At 37.7% G+C, this 20,600-nt stretch overlaps 3 protein-coding genes across 8 annotated transcripts in view; 2 read left to right on the forward strand and 1 right to left on the reverse strand.

Moving 5' to 3' along the window:
• LOC108973518 (leucine-rich repeat-containing protein let-4) overlaps positions 1-2,631 on the forward strand; it is a 49,033-nt gene extending 46,402 nt beyond the window's left edge. For 3 of the 4 annotated variants that reach the window (XM_018940838.1, XM_018940841.1, XM_018940839.1), the window contains one exon: positions 491-2,631. In XM_018940838.1, the coding sequence (XP_018796383.1) occupies positions 491-620 (130 nt within the window). In that variant the 3' untranslated portion in view covers positions 621-2,631. Of the gene's footprint in view, positions 1-468 lie in introns of all 4 variants that reach the window. The other variant, XM_018940840.1, reaches the window with a different exon arrangement.
• Positions 1-20,600, reverse strand: part of LOC108973519 (rab3 GTPase-activating protein catalytic subunit) — a 45,266-nt gene that overhangs the window by 17,493 nt on the left and 7,173 nt on the right. For 2 of the 3 annotated variants that reach the window (XM_018940845.1, XM_018940842.1), the window contains exon 3: positions 236-259. The exons of the other annotated variant lie outside the window; for it this stretch is intronic. In XM_018940845.1, the coding sequence (XP_018796390.1) occupies positions 236-259 (24 nt within the window). The remainder of the gene's footprint in view (positions 1-235; positions 260-20,600) is intronic. 3 annotated transcript variants of the gene reach the window in all.
• On the forward strand, positions 6,093-7,823 carry LOC108973520 (transcription factor Adf-1-like). Its single transcript, XM_018940846.1, has 4 exons — positions 6,093-6,916; positions 7,114-7,274; positions 7,402-7,558; positions 7,618-7,823. The coding sequence occupies exons 2-4, from the start codon at positions 7,142-7,144 to the stop codon at positions 7,736-7,738; spliced, it is 411 nt and encodes a 136-aa protein (XP_018796391.1). The 5' UTR covers positions 6,093-6,916; positions 7,114-7,141; the 3' UTR covers positions 7,739-7,823.

Consider the following 20,600-nt stretch of genomic DNA (forward strand, 5'->3'; position numbering starts at 1 on the left):
TTTTTTTTTATTGTATGAAAAAGGAGAGATTGGAGAATACTCACCATAAAAATTGAATCATTGTTGTTCTTTTTTCTGTTTTTTTTCTTTCAACTAAAATAAACTTTCGTATAAAAAACCACTGTCCGATTATGCGTTTGAGCCACTGTACGTGTAATTTTCGCCTTTATTGAACTGGATTTTTACCCTTTTGATAGTAAAAAATAATAAAATAAAACACTGTTCCTTCTTCCACCTTCGATAGGGCGCCAAACAAAACCTATTCAAAAAAAATTAAAAAAAGAAATTACAAGCAAGCCTCACTATATCAGCTATATATATAACAGCAGTGTAAAGCTGGTTTCAAAAAAATTCAATAAMATCAGTTGTTGTCATCAAATGAAATTACTTAGTGAACACATATACTATATAGTATATTTAATATCCAATCATTGAACATTTTTGAATTGATTTTATTAACTTGCTTAGTTTTTTAATCTGACTATTTTAGATATTCTCAAGCTGGTTCAACGCACACGATAAACAACTATTGTGAAACATCCGACAATTGGACAGACCATGATATGGATATTTACATGGCAAGGAACCCAACAACTCGCAATGGTCTAGTGCCATTATGAGGGCAGGTTTTATTCTCCTGATATTTCTATGATGTATTAACTAAAAACGAGATTATCTGCTAAAACGTTACAAATTTGCCTAATGTTGTAATGAAATGGCGTAATTTTTACAGCCATCAATCGAAATGACATTACGAACATTATATACGGCCATATCGAAACGATATCGGAAATAACTAGTAATAAGAATATTTTAAAGCTGTGAGCACATGATGATTATCTTCCTTTTATTTTCGAAATCATACACACACTGACCGCAATGAAATGTTCCCTCGTATAAGGTATTCGTAATAGCGCTTAATTACACTTCTATGGAGAACAACAAAATTTCTTTTTTGTAATGAAAGAATTTTGTACAAAGTAAAATGTATTTTTAATACAATTACTAGGCGGTAATATATTTAATTTATATAATACAGTCAACATCAGAAAAAAGTGTACAATACTTGTTTACTACATTTTATTTCAGCCTTATACAGGTATGTATCAGAGATCTGCATGCGGTGGCCGTAATTATTGTACACTTAGTAAATACTTCTGCGACTGAACACTGCATTGACTGATACGTGTGATGCTAAAGAGAAAGAAGTGGATGAAGGAACACCAGCGCAAAGCGAGGAGTGTGCATAACATATTGACTTCGGCAAAGAAGTGTTTCAAGTGTTACGCACGAAACAAGCAGACACTTCGTTTGACTTGTTGCCGAAGTCATCAGGCACAGCGTTTAGCTTATTGCCGAAGGCATTACACTTTATTTGACTGTTTTTTACTGTAACAACAATTCAACGACACTTGACTGGTACGCTTATTTCATAATTTCAGTTATTCTGTTGCGCTCGGTGTGTTTAMACGGAATTGAAAACTTGGCAGTTTTGTTTAATATAACTTTGTACCAGAGTACAAGGGATGGTATACTGCCGCAAAGTTCTTAAATATAATAAAAATTACACATCCAACCTGAATCGGCATCCTTGTTGTCAAGACATCAAACATGCAAAAGTTTTAAAAACTATAACAGAAGAAGACAACAACAACGTCGTTATTTCACTCTTAATTGTTTCCGTTATTTCATCTGCTGACTTTTATACCTTTCGCGAAACTGTTGTTGGATCTGGCAGCAAGTCTTTTATGTCTACATTTTCCCCATAGGTTGCACCTATCTTTATAAAAAACTTGACTAACTTTGCGAAGCCTGAGCAACTGATACCATAAAATGGCCTACAATCTTCAGTAACCCATCCTGCGCATGCATCAATGCTTTTTTTTTTTTTTTTTGTCTTCTTCTGTTGCAGTTTTTAAAATCGCTGCATGTTTGATGGCTTGGCAACAAGGATGCCGATTCAGGTTGGATGTGTAATTTTTATTACATTTAAGAACTTTGCGGCAGTATACCATCCCTTCTACTCTGGTACCATCTACTTTCAAAACCTCTGACAATATATTTCAAATGAAACTTCTTCCCTTGTGTTGCAGTGGTAAGGTGTAAACACCATTCGCAATTTGTTCAGTGATAAAAGCTTGTGTATCGGACATTATATAAAATCTATAGAAAAACACATATCCATACATAAAATAACTCATTTATACATACAATGTACAGTACAGAATAACATCATTATATTACTTACTGCTTATTAAATTACAAAGTTATATTAAATAAAACTGCCAAGTTTTCAATTCCGTGTAAACAAACCGAGCGCAACAGAATAACTAAAATTATGAAATAAGCGTGCCAGTCAAGTGTCGTTGAATTGTTGTTACAGTAAAAAACAGTCAAATAAAGTGTCATGCCTTCGGCAATAAGCTAAACGCAGTGTCTTATGCCTTCGGCAACAAGTCAAACAAAGTGTCTGCTTGTCTCGCGCGTAACACTTGAAACACTTTTTTGCCGAAGTCAATATATATATGCAGGCTTAAACTGATCGTCACATGCGGTGGTGGTGTGCGCTTGCACTGCATGCTTTGCGCTGGCGTTCAGTCATCCACTTCTTTTAATGTAAGTAGGCTTAAAGTCAGAGAAACAGCAGCGCATGCCGATCTCTGGTATGTATATAATGTCGCATCGTTTACAAATCATAATTAGAGCAAATGAAAAGCATACAAAGTACTAAAAACACGTTTCCATCACATGTTCTTTTTAACACTTTTTTGACCCCAGAAATATAAAGGATTTTGAGTTTATTGTTTATAACTTGTTTTGTTGTAAGAATTTCGTTTTTGTTTTCCATTAACTTGAAGAGTACTAAGTACGATTTATTTAAAACAATCAATGTAAAAAACAAGTGTTGTAAACACTCTTTTGTTGCTTTTTAATAACAAGAATAATGCAATAAATTAGGAAAAATGGCAATAAAATCCAACGATGATACTTATATTTTTATATTAAAATCTAAATATTTTTAAGATATTTACTTGTTGTAAAATTTTTATATGCGTATCTAAGTTTGTAAGCCCACGCTGATTTTTGTAATTACAATAATAATAAACTTGCAAACGCTTAAATTTATTTTTTTCGACAACTTTAGCTATAAATATATTAATTGAAATATAGATTATTTATTTACTATAGAAACTTATTTCGACATTACCATTACGGAGTGAAGCAATTTTAAAACAGTAAAAAAGTATTTGCAATAGATGACTATATAACTAATAAGTATTAAGTTAAGTGTTAAGTCAAGAAATATCTGATACGTTTTATAATATATTTACATGAAGAAGTGGAAACAAAATTTCCAAGKCACTTAACCGCCGTATGAAGCAAGAATAATCTGCATGGTTAATTTCTGCGCTGTGGAGGAAGAGGATGGAGTCATGTGTAGAAGTTCACGCAAGTGAGGAAAGTTCTCTGATCGCCATTCACTTGGAAGTTGCCAGAAAAGATTCTTTTACATATGACTCAAACAGCTCACGACTTCCGGTCCTTGACCAAGTATCCTCTGGGTAGCCTAAGAACATCCGTTTGAAGGCGAGCTAAAGTGAGAAGGCGAAACATTCATTGCATAGGGTTGTGCGTTGGCGCAACAACAGCCTCGGATGAGAGACCACACTTTTGATGACGACCATGGCAAACAAAATAAGGACAACGAATTGAGGGCGTGCACCTGGAATGTGCGGTCCCTTAACTGGGAAGGTGCCGCTGCCCAGCTGGTTGATGTCCTCGTAAAAATAAAGGCTGACATCACCGCCGTCCAAGAAATGCGATGGACGGGACAAGGACAGAGACGAGTAGGTCCTTGTGGCATTTACTACAGTGACCATATAAAGGAGCGCAAGTTTGGTGTGGGATTCGTGGTGGGAGAGAGACTCCGTCGCCGAGTACTATCATTCACTCCGGCGAATGAACGTCTAGCCACAATCCGCATCAAAGCGAGGTTCTTCAACATATAGCTGATTTGCGCCCATGCCCCGACGGAAGAGAAGGACGATGTGGCCAAAGATGCCTTTTATGAGTGCTTTGAGCGCACTTATGAGAGCTGCCCCCGCCACCTTGTCAAAATCGTGCTTGGCGACTTGCCAGGGTGGGCAAAGAAAGTATCTTTGGCACTACGGTCGGTAAATTCAGCCTCCATGAGGAAACAACCCCAAATGGGTTGAGGCTGACTTCGCCGGGGGCCGAAATATGGTTATCTGTAGTACTAGATTCCAGCATAAGAAGATTAATCAAGCTACCTGGTTGTCTCCGGATCGAAAAACGACACGTCTCCAGTGTTTTAGATGTTATTGATAAAATCGGTCTCAACACCCGCGCCGTTAGTTCTGTTTTCTCCAGACTGGACAAGGAAGCAACACAAATGGGTCTGGCAGTGAACGAGGGCAAGACGAAGTATTTCCTGTCATCAAACAAACAGTCGTCGCACTCGCGACTTAGCTCCCACGTCACTGTTGACAGTCATAACTTTGAAGTCGTAGATAATTTCGTCTATCTTGGAACCAGCGTAAACACCGCCAACAATGTCAGCCTGGAAATCCAACGCAGGATAACTCTTGCCAACAGGTGCTACTACGGACTGAGTAGGCAATTAAGAAGYAAAGTCTTCTCTTGACGAAAAAAAACCAAAACGTATAAGTCACTCATAATTCCCGTCCTGCTATATGGTGCAGAGGCTTGGACGATGTCAACAACTGATTAGTCGTAGTTGCGAGTTTTCGAAAGAAAACGTGCGCGTTGGCCACGGCGAATATCGCATTCGATGGAATGAGGAGCTATATGAGATATATGACGACATTGACATAGTTCAACGAATTAAAAGACAGCGGCTACGCTGGCTAGGTCATGTTGTCCGAATGGACTAAAACACTCCAGCTCTGAAAGTATACGAAGCTGTACCTGCCGGGGGAAGCAGAGGAAGGGGAAGACCTCCACTCCGTTGAAAGGACCTGGCTACGCTTGGAATATCCAATTGGCGCCACGTAGGGAAAAGAAGAAACGACTGGCGCGCTGTTATTAACTCGCTATAATCGTGTAAGCGGTGTCTACACCAATTAAGAAGAAGAAGATATAGGGGCTAAGGGAAGTATGAAATGCCTTTATAAGAGAAGGATTATTCCTTAATTTCTGTTATATTATATACATCACATATTGATCGACATTTTCGATCAAAAATCAACTATAGGTACTGGGGTCCACATATCCCGAGCTTGAACAGGTTTTATTGGATTTATACAAGTTTTGGTCACAAGGTGTGTGCCACCTAAAGACATTATTTCTGCAAAGTTTTACCCCGTCATATTAATTTCTTCTTGATTTTTGTACTGGAAACTGAACGAATCAAGTGGAATTAAAAATTGTTGTCCGATTTCATCCATTTTCACAACGTAACATAAGACTTTAAGAAGAATGACATATATTAAATTTTACCCGATATAAAATTTAAAAAAAAAGTGGACGGTGCCACGCCCATCACTCAATTTTCACACCGGCTTCCATAAAGCCCTCATACCATCTCGGTGGTAATATTTTATTTAGAAACACTGTTAGTAGTTAACAGTACCGGGGAGTGAGTGGGGTTATCCTCCGATTTTATCTATTTTCACACTGTCGATAGAAGTTCTTGTAATATGTGCTGGGCGAATTTGGTTGTTGAAGATTTAGTAGTTATAAGGCCGGACCACGCCCACTTTTTAAAAAAAATTTATCCACAGGTGTTCCTTGCTGCTGGGATCCGGTTAGTTTAGTGAACAAAACTTTTGTATGCTGTAGCGACCGGTTGCAAGATATAATATATATATATATATATATATATATATATATATACCTTGTTTAGAGGGGAAATGGCAGGTAGATATACTATATTTGGTACAATTTTTGAGGAAGCATTATGGTGAAGATAACGAAACCATAAAACAATTTTAAATTACATACAATATTAATTTTACCTTAGGTTTGAATGCTGTGATCGCAATGCTCAATATTTAAAATAGTCGACAAGTAAACAAGTTTTTTAAAATATTAAAATCCGAGTTTTTTAATTAACTTGCGACAACTACGGATTTATTTTTATAAACAATTAGTTTTGGAATATATTTTTCCAATAAATGTATAATAGCTTTAGTTAAATGTTAAAACACTAGTAATTTTAAACTTTCCATTACTGTCTAGTCAAGTTAAATTAGAAAATTCCATACTCAGCTTTTTAAATTTGGTTTTTACAAATTAAACCGAGTACAGAAACTTRGAAGGTTGATGACTATCATCAAGTAAATAGCTTATCGTGTCAAAAGTTATTTCGACAACAGTAACCAAGAGAAGAAGGAGTAACAGACATTTTTAAAGCTGTTTCAAAGTATAATAAATGTAAGAGTTTACCAAATTTGTGCGGAATTATATTAATTTCGTTAAGCTCCCACTCACACTTTTTTTCTAAAGAATCATTAAAGTACATATGACTGAGTGTAAATTGATATGATGTAATCATTGAAAGCTTTCAACGAGACACATGGTAAATTTAAATTTCCCTGAAACACTCATCGAGATAGCACCATTAAGAAGAATGCTTCATATATGTATACAGATAAGTCCGATTTGGGAGATATAAAAGATAACGTTAAATAAATAAAGCAAATATTAAACAATCAAAGTACTTAAATTCAAATGAGTCAGTACCAAAAACGAGGAAAAGCATGACACACAGGCAACATCTGTCAAAGATTTAGAAACACGTTCGTATAAGCACAGTGAATTTGACAATGGCACACATTCACGGCAGTAAAGGCAGAATTAGAGGTGCATAACCATATCCACATAAAACAGCTGATTGAACCAAATTTACGGGGAACAATGTTTCAAATTAGAGGTGCGTTACCATAACAACATGCCCATAACCATAACCATAAATATCAATTGAATTTTGATTTTCGCTGTAACCATAAAAAGCTGTGTGTTGATTTTTTGACTTTCCATTTGAAATTTCGTTTGCTTTTTGTTTTGTTCGCCTCAGAATTTTGTATATATAAATCTCGGATTGTTTAACGTATTGCGATTTTTAAACAGCAATCCAAATAATAATCTATTAATCAAAATGGATGATATTAAATTAAAAAAATGTGTGCGGAATTCGCCATGCCTATATGACAAGAGTCATGCCGATTTCAAAAATCAAGAGAAAAAAAGGCGCTCTTGGAAGGAAGTCGCCAATAATTTGGAAGTTGATGGTGAGTTCAATATAAATATTATAATATTAATAATATATATTATAATATTAATAATATATATTATAATATTCAATATAAATATTATAAACATATTATTATATTTATTCAATATAAATATTATAAACAGAAAGTGTTGTTATGAAGCGTTGGGSCAACTTGAGAGAACGCTTCTCAAAAGAAATTAGAATCTCAAAAAATGCTTCAGGAAGTGGTGCATTCGTAGGAAGGCAGTGGGCGCTACTTGAAAGTTTGCAATTTTTAAGAAGTCACATTATTCCTCGTCCGTAAGTAAAATGCATTATTACCGTATCCATGTAAATAATGAGAACATTAATATTAACAGAATGCGACAAAGTGCGCCAATATTGAAACGCAGCGACGAGAACTACGACTTTATAAACATTTCGTCCGAATGTATACAAAAGATCTCTCGCCATCACCTCCAATTTCCCCAGGGCAGTTAATTCCGTCCGACCAATCAACAATAATTCTGCCCGATCAAACAACAGCCATTCCGTCCAATCAGTCAATTCCGTCTAGTCAGCCATCAGCRAATCCGTCATCAACATCGCGACAACGAAAGCGAAGAGGCAGACAGCTTGACGAGGTGGACACTGCCATCCTCGGAACAGTGAAAACTTTCCAGGAGGTATGTGAACGTAGGGCGCGCCGAGAAGAGTTTGATGCGGAGATAAGCGGTTTTGGGCGAATGATATGCTCTTCGATTTCAAAAATGAAAAAATCAAGGCAAGCATTGGTGATGCGTCAATGTACTGACATTGTAATGCAAGCGCAAATTGATGAAGAAAAAGAAAGCTTTGTGAATGTGAACTAGTCCCTCAATTATGAGAAGAGTTTTTGAAACTTTTATTACATAATACTTTTTGTTCTTTTAATCAGAACGGTAGAATTTTTGAACCTGGAGTATAAAGAATATAATCCATATAACGTTCTATATAATAATTATTTGTGTTTATTTAATTAATTTTTTGTTGTTGTTATTGTTAATCAATATGTATGAAATACATGAAATTTACATTTTCAACATTTTTTTTTTTTTTTTGAATTTAATATGTATGTTTGTAAGTGTTTTACTCTATATAGTTTTGAAATGGTACTGCACCCTTGTTCATAAAATAATTGGTGAGGTGTTCTCTGTAGTTATACGCACTGTTTCGACCCCTGCGCCCAAAAGATTGTGCTGACCGCAATGGTCCCCCACAAGATCTTAATTCGTTTCTCCATTCAGCATTTCTTCCATCTCCGTCAGTGTAATGCTCTGAGCAATACCGTCGATTCATATCGTGGAGCATTATGAAATTATGAAGTACTAAACATGCTAGTACAAATCTTTCAGCATTTTCAGGATGAAACTCCATTGTTGTTCTTAGCACTCTCCACCTCGCTGTCAAAATCCCAAACGCATTTTCAATAACGCGTCTTGCCCGATATAATTACAAATTCGTTGAGCTCTTGTTGTGTTTACATCTGRATACGGCTTCATAAGATTATTTTTTAATGGAAAGGCACAGTCTCCAACAAAGTAATACGGAAACGGGTGGGAAGATAGTGGAAGTGGAGTATCAGGTGGTAGTGGCAAACGATTTTCTAACAGATCTCCCCCAAATCTCGTTGCATGAAAAATACCTCCATCACTCTGGCTTCCGTAAGCTCCTACGCTAATGCCTGTAAAAGTGTATTTAGCATCACAGGCTGCCAACARTACAATGCTGAAAAACTTTTTATAATTATAATACATGGATCCTGAATTTGGACGGCATTTTATCGCAATATGTTTTCCGTCGATCGCACCTACACAGTTTGGCATGCTCCACATTTGCGCAAAGTCAGTCGTGATGTCTTTATACTGTTGTTGCGTGGATTCACTCAGATAAATTGGTGAAAGCATYTCCCAAATAGCCTCACATGTCTCCAGCACTATGTTTCTCACAGTGGTCTTTCCGATTTTGTAGCTCCATGCTAATTTTTTGAAAGGAATTCCGTATGCTAACTACCTAACAATCACCTAAATAATAATATAACAAATGGAGTAATAATCACATAAACTTACAGAAGTGTGAGGGACAAACGCTCTTCAGCATGGATTTGTTCCTTGAATTTACGCATTGAAGGTGCCATTAACTTCAAAAAAGTATCATACAACTTCCTATTCATTCTTGTATGGGTCAACAATTCTTGTTCATCCATATCTTTTATTTTCAGGAACGTTTTTTGATGGTATCCGTTTTGGAACCTATTAACATTAATAGGATGGACACGCCATCGCCTTGTTCGCTCAAATTGCTTTTTTTTTTAGCATATAATGCTATAATATTAAAAAATAAATTATTAACTTCTTCATCACTGCTCATTTTATTTAGTTTGTTTGGCACTTTTGAAATGAAAACAAAAATTCCGAATGAAAGATCAGCTGATTACAGTTATGGTACCAATAATCGATAATAGTAAATATCGTTACGGTTATGACAATGGTTATGGGTATGGCGATATGTTATAGCACCTCTAACCGTGCGATTCTGTACGGTGATAGAGTATCAAGTCTCTAAATTTGATAGAGAAAATTTTTGAGACTTAAGACGATTTTGCTATTCTGTAAGTGAAAGTCACAAAATCTATTACATTTAATAATTCAGAGATGCTTTTAAACTTGGATGAAAATAAATATGTCGATAACAAAAATTAAATTTTCTATAACATAGTCAAAAAAAGATAATTATCAATCAAAATAAAATTATATGTTGATTTTGTTTCATAATATTGTCGAAATTTTTGTAAAATTGATTTATTTTTAACCTTTTTGTGTTTTAGTTGCTTACAAAATATAAAAAAATTACAATCGATTAATATTAATGATGATCTCTGCTCAGTATATTCAAAATGGCAGACAAGAGTTCTTTTTGGTTTTGTGACTTGTCAACTACCAGGTCTCAAATTTGAGGCAATATTTTGAGGCTAAAGCTAGAGACTTTTTAGTCAATAGCAACTAGTCACAAATTGAGATTTTACCACAAAATGTCTCAAATAGAGATTAGAGACTGCTTACAGAATCCCGCTATAATTCTACCTTAAGCTAGCAGTTATGAATATATAATTATTCAAAGCTCTAACAAATGAAACGTTATTCTACCTACAGAAGCATTCAATAGCTTTGAGGTACCATTTGTAATAACATTTAAAAATTTAAAACAAATGAATCGGGCTTTTTACTTATATTTTGCACAAGAAATTTAAATTTGAACAAAATAATTAAATTTCAGTGAAAGGTAAAGTACGGCAGCAACGAAAAAGTGCACATCAATTGTTTGATAAGTCGTTGCTGTCTTCAAAATGTTTTATAATCTGGCTTCGAGCTACCATTTGCTGACAATGAATTRGAGCAGTTCTGTATGTTTTTAATGCTTACAGCGCAATCAGCAAATTCCGCAAAACCATGGTCCGAATCAGTTGATACGGACTATCTTATGGAAGCGCAATGTAAATGATCCACCAACACATCTTCTATCCCCCGCTTTGCGGTAGATTTCCACGGTATTTGGATTTTTCCCGTAGAAACATGTCAGCTGATTGCTCTCTCTAAACACAGGGTTACCACTCTCGATATACTGTAGTAATTCTAAAAATTGTCTTCAATATGTTTAAAATTTTTAAAAACAACCCAATGGTAACATTGCTCAAATGAAAACAAACAAATATGGCTGATTTCTACGGGCTCAACTTTTGACTTTTTTGTTTCCTGAGCTTGCAGTGCCTACACAGATCGCGACGAGCAGACGGAATTTTCCACGGGAGAGGTGAATTAGTTCTTTGAACCTGGAGAGGTTTTACCCTCCTAGAAACAGCTTGGCGTGGCGCATACTTAATGCCTGCTGCCAATGCCGTTCTCTCTCCACTCTCTCCTCGGTACGGAGCAGCTCTTGAAGAGTGTGGGATCCTACCSCTATGTATGTTTCTGGTCCCATCATCTTGGATGCTGCCGCAGCGCGTGTCAGTTCGGCGGCCTTCTCATTTCCTTCCATTYCCTTGTACCCTGGCACCCAAATTAGGTGCACCCGGTTGCACAAGGACAGGCGGTTTAGTTTTTCTATGCATTCCTCGACTAAAAGCGATTTGGTCTCATATGATAGGATCGCTTTTAGTGCCGCTTGAATATCGCTGAGAATAGCTATGCGCTGGTTGCGATAGTTGCGGCGGAGGTTGAATTCAGCGCGCTGACACATGCCAAAAACTTCAGCCTGGAAGATACTTGAAAAGCACATCATTGGTATGGAAAGCTTAGTACGCGGTCCCGCAATACCTGCCCCAATATCTTTTGGTGTTTTTGAGCCACTGAATGGTACTGTCTTCCAGCAGTCTTTCCAGCGTGGAATCGCTCCACTCCGTCTTGATGCCCAGAGTAACTTTGAAATACATTTTGAGGTTTACTTTCTTTGTGGTTCCGTCCTTTGGTAGGAGGGCTAGCGGTGTGCTTTCCGCTAGTGTCTGTCTTGAGGACATTATCTTTCCTCATCCGCAGCCTTCTGCTGACATTACCAGCATGGTGTGTTTTGCTGCTTGTTTTATCACCTGATGCAGCGGTGTGAGCTCCAGTATGACTTCCAGTGCCATCGCAGTGCATGTGCGCATTRCCCCTRAAGCACAGACACAGGCAAGCCTTTGCAGCTTTGACAGTCTCCGGATCACTGAAGACTGCACTGCTTTGGCGGGTTTAGCCTGCTACAATATCCAGAACGAAGTTGCGCAAGGGTCACTCGCGTTTCTCGCGGCAACTCAAGCTCTTCGTCTGCTATGGGTGGTGGTTTGACTCCTAKTACGCCATTAACGGCAAGGGAGTCGGTGAAGGTGTTGATGGCTCCACTGTGAATGGCGGTCAGTGCCTGTCGAAAGTCTGTTGCGTCCGAGGTCCTGTCAGCGTATTGTACGATGTCGTCGACGTGGTYAAGGAATGACCTCTTGATGCTCCTAGGAGGCGGTTCCGCTCCAAGCAGATACCTACAAGGATGATTTCTACGAAAACATCTTAGCAGAAACAGCTTGGAGAGGAGTTCATTATGCTCCTTAACTGGGAGCATAAGCGTCTCACTATGTTGGTGTTCGATGGCAGACATCAAGAGGCATCCCGTTGTGGTCCGGAGTGCTGTATTCTGGCAGGTCTAGAGTTTCCTCATCTGCGTGCCACTGCATCCAGGCGAACATATGGGTGCTGCGTAGTTAAGGACGCAGGATTTTGRGGATTTTGTTGTAGCTCTGTACTTTGGCGATAATCGCGGTCGTATGGGGAGAGAAAGTGCAGACTGTCGAAGGTGACACCTAAAATCTTAGGGTTATTGACAGTAGGAATTTTGACGCCTTCGACTGCAATATTAAGTTCCAGTCTATACTCCTTCGTCCAGTTCGTGAATATGGTCGCTGTGGTTTGGTGGGGGAAASTTGGAGGTCGTGCAGTGAGGAAACGAGAAAGGTCGGTGAAGAAGTTGTTTTCCTTCGAACACATGCCATCGATTCCATTGCCCGACGTCAATATCGTACAATCATCTGCGTACGAGGTTATGGAAACGACCTCTAGTGGTTGCCGGAGTTTCGAGATGTAGAAGTTAAACAGTAGCGGGGAGAGGACACCACCCTGCGGAACTCCCTGTTTAATTCTTCTCAGTTTAGATGTTGCACTTCGAAATAGTACGGATAACTGACGCCCGTTAAGATAGTTCATGGTCCACCCCTAGAGCCCTGAAGGAAGCGTGGTTTTCTCAATGGCCTACAGTAGCGTTGTGTGGTTGAACGTGTCAAAAGCTTTKGACAGGTCCAACGCTACGAGGATCGTTCTCTAACAGGGTGGTTTCTGGTTGAGGCCACGAACTATGTGAGCGTTTATGACGGTAACTGCTATGGTGGTACTGTGCACTTTTCGGAATCCATGCTGGTGGCTGGCTAGGCTCAGGTGGTGAGTGAAGGTCGGGAGTAACAAGGCCCTTTGGTCTGACCCCGTCAAAACAGCACGTTTCCTGGGCCTCCCGTTAGAAGACGTCGACGACAACACTGATAACTCTCACCATCCTAACGGGGACTGATAACCGTTAAAACAACAACAATAACAGCAACAACAACAACAACGAAATTGTGTACATATAAAATGTACAACTCAGTTGCTTTGTGTACATGTCGGCCATTGTTATGTCGCTGCGTTCTTACAAATGCTCATGTAGCAGGATACACGACGCCATTTACAGCTCACTTGTGTGCTGTCAAGTCGTGTCGTACTGTCATGTCGTGTCGCTCTCTATATGTTCAGAGCGTGAGCAGYAGAGAGCACAAGTTGACAGCTAAAGAAAAAGAGAAAGKTTCTGATCGACATTTGCAAATGGGCGGTATTTGGCACATTTGGTTTGAATTTGTTTATTTTATTAGTTTTGAATTGTTTAAATAAGAATGAATTTTAAATCAGCGTTTGAGCCATAGATAACTTGATCAGAATCTCTATTCTTGCTCTCTCGCTTGTCAGCTGACAGGGCACCCTGATCTGTTTTCTAAGCTGGCAACAAAACACAATCAGGGTGCCGTCAACCAGCAGTTAGTGAAAAAAACGGGATGCCAGAAGAGCAGCGCCATAATTACTTGACGAAATTAGAGTAAAATGACATTTCATTGAASTGTGCTAAAAAATTTTGGCAAAATAAATGTTTATGTAAATTAAATAAATGTTTTTGCATTTTAGCATTTATATATGTATGCATTTTCAAAGTGTTTAATTTAGTGTTTTGTATAATTTATTAAATACCCAAGATAATATTTTTCAACAGTGGCATCATTGGCAAATGTTATATAAAATGCGAGTTTTGAGTTATCTATGGTTTGAGCAGAGCCATAGCGGAACAAAATAAAAGCAGAGATAAAGAGATGTCTAACTCCTCTCTCATTGGAAGTGAGAAAACAATTGCTAAACGTCAAATCTTATCAAAAAAATATGTAAAGGGAGGGATTTGTTACATTGTTCAAGCCCACTTACAAAAAATGTTAAACAATGAAAATTAAAGAAATTTATGAAATTTAAATGTATTTGATGAAACGTTTTGTAAAGTCAAGCATCATAACATCATTTCAATAGAAAATTATTATAAAGAATTATTGATTGAGAGCTAAMAAGCTTAAATCCTTTTATTGGGTATTGAAAGATCAMAAGTGAGTTTTTTTAACATACCATAAAAAGATTTAAATAGTTTCTCTATGTATCAAATAACCACTACATAGTAATTTTTATTCGTACTAAATGCTGGGTGTTATTATTATTTTGTCAAATTTGGCTATAATGGAAAATATTATAAATAACGATAATTTTGAAGCGCTCTCACACTGGAATAAGTTGGACATCCCTTTATTCCTGGTAAAAGTATGTGCTCTGCTCTTCTCGGAGTTTTGTTACGGGGCATCTCAACAGGCAAAAATTTATAGCATACTAACAAGTCTATTGCTATTGCCATTGCCAAAACTGTATGTGGGCATTTGTTATCATAGCGTAATCATTTACGCAAAGGCGTAGGGTAGGTAGGTTYGAGCTCATRTATCGCATGTTTTGAGCTCTTGAACWGTTTAGATCTTTCATGTAGAAAATAAAAAAAGATTAAAGACTCTTTTTTTTACAAATGAATTTCTGGGAAAAATAAGAATTCATATTTTTAATTGTGACATAAATTTTACAGTATATACCAATTAAAATAATAAATTTAAAATGACCATGGCGTAGCGGTAGCGAAAATTGGAGCGGTAGCAGAACTAATAAAAATTTCATGTGCTACAGCTCTGCTCTACTTCCGCTCCCAATTTTTTATTTTCGCCAATTTTGACACTGTGGTCAGGATAATATTTTATACCGAATTTGGTAGAAATTTGTAGAGTAGGCCTTTACTGAAGCTACAGCGGCTGGCCTATGTTCGCATGACGGGTGCAATRCGCACTCTTCTGCAAATAACGGTAGAGGGTTGTGGAAAAGGCAATGGGGTCTCATCCCAGAGGATGGAAATGGCAATGTACCATTGGCAATCCTACCGAGGGACAGCGCTACCACAATGGTTAACTTTGGTAGAGGTAAGCCTCCATCGCGGCTATCGGCACGATTCCGATTACTTTGGCGGAGTGGTAAAAAAACCGAATTTCCGTATAAATGGGATATGTCCGGATAGGGGAGCTTCTCCAGAGGAGGAATATCCAAAAATAATATAAAAATTACTTATATTTTTTAAAACTTTCACAATTAAAAGTTCAAATATATGCCTTAATAACACAAGGTATTTCTCTATCTTCCATTAAATTTATTCACGTTTTTCACTCTGTATATTTAAACATACACTCTAAACATTGAAATAAGTTCACACTTCAATTTTATTTTGTATTATTTTACCTAAATTTATTAATTTAAGAATCACTTAGCACATTCGTCGTTGCAAAAATTAGATTGTTTACAATTATCAGGAAAACGAGTGTTGACATATCTTAAACACCAAACATAAAGGATTCTTAACGCGTGATTCCTTTTTTTACATTAATTATAATAAAAAATACTTTCTAACATTTTTAAGTTATAATTGAGTTGTGAAAACTTTTTCCACATATTATACATTTTACATATAGTATGTATATGAATAATATGTGATTTATATTTAATAAACACATATAATTAAAACTCTATGGTAATATAGTGTTATAAAATTTATATATCTTGTTGGGATGAAGTACTTTAAAAAAATAACCCTGGCCGAGCGAATACCCGGGTGGTCTGAAGTACTTTCGCGGAGTACTCCTTTCAGCGTTGGCGGCCTTCGGCCGGGCTTTAAAAATAATAACCCTGGCCGAGCGGATACACGGGGGGACTGAAGTACTTTCGGGTAGTACTCCTTTCTGCGTTAAAAATAAAAAAATATGTTATAAAGTGGTTAAAGTGGTTATATTTGTTGGTTACCATGCACTCATATTGAACGAAAATTTTAATTTTCGTATTATACTAATATACTTTACACTTTATTACGTAATATTATTATATAACATTACTAATACATGTATATAATATTACTTATTTGCTTAATAAATTTAAAAAAGAAAATATCCATATGCAAGAATAGAGGAATTTTTGCGAAAGAGAGGAATTTCAGCGAATTGCCTTATCATCACATGGCAGCGCTCCATTTCGTCGTAATTTTTGGTAAACAAATGGGGTTAAAACGAGTGTAAAATGTAATTTTTAAAATGCAGATTTTTTAGGTAAAAAAAACCTGCTAAAAGTGTAAGATATGGAGTTATTTACAAGTTCATAGTGTAATTTAATTCATTTTAAGTGAGAAATGTGATTAAAGTGTGTTTAATGTGGTGAAATAGCGTCTTGAAATGTACGAATTTTGCGAATTTTTCAACTTTAAGGTCGAATACCTCCTAAACTAAGTGTTTGCGGTACCTATAACGCTATTTATTTTTTAATCAGGAGGACTTCCTCTTTCCAACGGTAAATTCAGATCGCGGCGCCAAAGAAATCGGAATTGTGCCCGGCTATCGAATACTAAGCGATAGCCAAGCGGCACTCAAGGCGATCTCATCATACAAGGTAAAATCGCTATTGGTGCAGGAGTGTATAGATCGACTGAATAGTCTGGCAGAATGCAACCAAGTGCACCTTATTTGGGTGCTGGGCCACAAAGGCATCGCCGGAAACGAACTGGCCGATGAGCTTGCTCTGCAGCATCCACCAGCATGGTAGGACCGGAACCCTTCATAGCGGTAGGTCCCCATACCATAAAGGAACAGTTCCGCAAGGATGAAGYAGTGGGTAGGGAGAGACATTGGCAGCAACTTCCAGGCCTGCGTCACGCAAAGTTGCTAATGAATAGATAAAACCTGAAGAAATTCATAATCAACCCAAGAGATAAAATCAGGCTACTGGTCGCATTGTTGTTGTTGTTGTTGTTGTAGCGGCAGAGTTCTGCCGAATTGACAGTCCTTGACCGAATAAATATTCGGGTCCGTTCCGGTTACGTAGACTCGACTATCGTGGGAACAGCTACTGGTCGCCTTCTCAAGAAGCACTTATTAAACATGGCCATCGCCTTCTACACCGGCCATTGTTAACTCAAGAAGCACTTATTAAACATGGTTCTAGCTTCTTGCGCAAATTGCCGGTTCAGCGACTTGGAATCCGAAACTTCAGAACACCTGCTAATGGATTGCCCAGCAATCTGTGACGCAGGACTAAGGCCCTTGGATCCATGTTTCTAAATAGGGATCACATCGCCTCATTAGCATTATTCATTAATTTGCTAGGGCCAGTTGAGACGCTGTGAGCTAGGAGAGTGCACAATAGACCCTAGATCGCGGTGCAATCCTCATTCTTTTTATATATCTATCTATGGTTAACTTCAAGAAAAAGTTTAAGATCACCCTCGGCAGTAAAAACGAATTGAACGACTCCAACCTCGAGCTGATGTTGAGGAACAGCACTTTACGGTGGTACACGGTCCCAAGCACTAAGCTCTTATCCATGGGAGAGTTTCCGAAAATTTTCCAGGCAGAAGTTCTTGCCATATGCCGGTGTACAGAAATAAACCTCCATCGCAACTTTCGCAACGACTCCTGTAAATTGCCTGGACAAAGTAATAAGTACATCAGGTATCTGATATTGAAAAAATGTATTAGYTTCAGTTTTCTGTACAATATTTGATTTTTTGCTTATTTATTTGATTAGGATTTAGTATATTCGCTATTATTATCATTTACTTTTGAAATTTGTTTTGGCATGAAGGGTATAAGAGTGCGTGAAGTATTACAACAGCTTTTTCTACAAAATTTTCGAACGGGACTTTACTTTAGAATGATTGCCCAATTAGGGGTACACAAAGGTTATCAATTAGATTCAAATCGGGAACTGACTTAACCAATTAAGAGAACACACCGTTGTCTTGGAACCAATCTCCTACAAACTTCGAAGTATGTTCAGGATCCTTATCCTGCTGAAATATGTACATATATCAGTAAAATACTTTCCTTATAGCAGCATCATGTTCTCCGACATATCTTTATATTGGAATATATTCACGGTGTCTATAATACGATGCATTGGTCATACACCACATCATGAAAAGCAGCAGCAGACCATGCCGTCGAAATGTTAAACGGACAATTTTTTTGTAAACCGCGCATGGAACTTTTTAACTTTCGGACGGCGAACATAGCGTCTGGCATCACTCAAACAAATTACTTTTCATCGCTTCACAAGATATTGCGCCACTTTTTCCTCCACCTGAGTCGGACAAATTTCCATGATTTTTCGCGAATTGTAAATTTATCCTTAGATTTTTTGTCGCAATAAAGGTATTTTCTCGGTCTCGTTCGTTAAGATATTGTCTTAGTATTATATAATATAATTCTTGAAGACAGTTCAAAGTGGGCAACCACCGTGTAAACACGTCCCGTGACCTTTTCACGCGTTCTTTTCCTCTTTGTGACCGACTACGATAGTCTAGCCGATTCAGTTACCGCAGCTCCTTAAAGTTGTAGTTGTTAGTTTATTAGTGTATACATAAAAAAAAAACTCAGTGCCGTAGTTATCATTCGAAGCCATGAACGGGGCCCACCCCCCCGAAAGCAATAGGTTTCGGTTACTCGATCCCGATTTGCAACGTCCCAACAAACGACCAAAATTCAGTAACTTTGTACCACTTCCTGCGCCAAAACAAAATGACGACCATATCCCTCGGTTCTTAGTGGCAAGTGCCATCGGTTCAATTGCAGATGACAAAATCCGTCCATTATCATCATATAATGTCTTTCAAATCGAAAGGGGTTTAAAACACATTTGCGGCGATAACACCGTGGTAACGGAATTAAGATCCGGTGGACTCCTCCTAAAAGTCGAAAATGCGAAATCGGCCGAAAAGTTTATCAAAGCAACTCACATAGGCATTATACCTGTAMAAATTACCTCTCAAAAGGTCACAAAGGGTAACACCACGCAAGGCAGAATATTTTCCAGAAACCTAATCAATCTCTCTGAAGAAGAATTAGTAGAAGGGCTAGGAAACCAAAACGTGATCGAAGTCAAAAAAATCATGCGAAAAGATGGTGACGCACTAATCTCTACCGGTGCTGCAATTGTGACATTCGACCTAAACAGAAATCCTTAAATTAGGATGGGAAAGGGTTCGTGTGCAAGAATTTATCCCAAATCCGATGCGGTGCAAAACCTGTCAAAGACTCGGTCACACCAAAAACAGATGTCGAAATATTGAGCTATGTAGCCAGTGTGCAAMSKCTCCGCCACATAATCCATGCCCAAGAACATTCTGCATAAACTGCCAAATTGAAACCCATCCATCCAACGACCCTGGCTGCTCCACTTTCCTTAAATACAAGTCAGWAAATAAAATAAAAATAGAGCGCCGATGCACAATTAGAGATGCATGGAAAATCTTCAACAGCGACCCCAACACATATCAAATGCAACCCCCTCAAAAAAAAACAAGGGCGCCGTCCCTCGCACAAATTGTAAAAAACACCAGCAGTATAATTACCGAACCAACAACTGTAAACACAGCACGCGACTTGCAAACAACTCCAGCAAACAAGCCCCATGTAAAAACTACAAACAATAACCCACAAGCAAATAACGGAGCATCCAAGAAAATATGTCATACTAAATCAATCACACAAACAACAACATCCCCAGTAAGACAAGAAACAGCAACTAACGTCAGCACACCAGAAATAGCGACAAGTAGAAATGCAGAAAAAAATTTCAGCCCACCAACCCCTACATACCCCAGCCCAATTACCAGCGATACCGAGATGTCACCTTTCAGCCAATTACACGCAAAATTCCCCGATCTTAACGTCCTCATAACACCAAATACATATAAAACAACATTACCGTCACACAAGTCAACCAACATAGATAAGTATTAAATATAAATATTCTTATACTAACAGTGTAATTCATATACAAACACACATGTTATATAACAAATGTTACCATTATTACAGTGGAACATAAACGGGTATCACAATAACTACATTGTACTGGAAATCCTAATAAAGATGTATAAACCCTCCATTATACTTCCAAACGAAACTCACCTTGCCCACAATTCCTCTGCCCCCACCCCCAAATCCTACGTAGGGCACTTCCATAACCTACCTCACATAATCTCAAAGAAACAAGGAATCGCCATTCTGGTTAAGAGAAACCTTCCCCACCACCCCCTTCCTACCAAATCCAATATATCCTCACTATCCATAGAACTTCAAACCCCCATCAGAATCACAATAACTTGCGCT

Source organism: Bactrocera latifrons, unplaced genomic scaffold (genome assembly GCF_001853355.1).
Source record: "Bactrocera latifrons isolate USDA-ARS-PBARC rearing strain unplaced genomic scaffold, ASM185335v1 scaffold_484, whole genome shotgun sequence".
NCBI lineage: Eukaryota > Metazoa > Arthropoda > Insecta > Diptera > Tephritidae > Bactrocera > Bactrocera latifrons.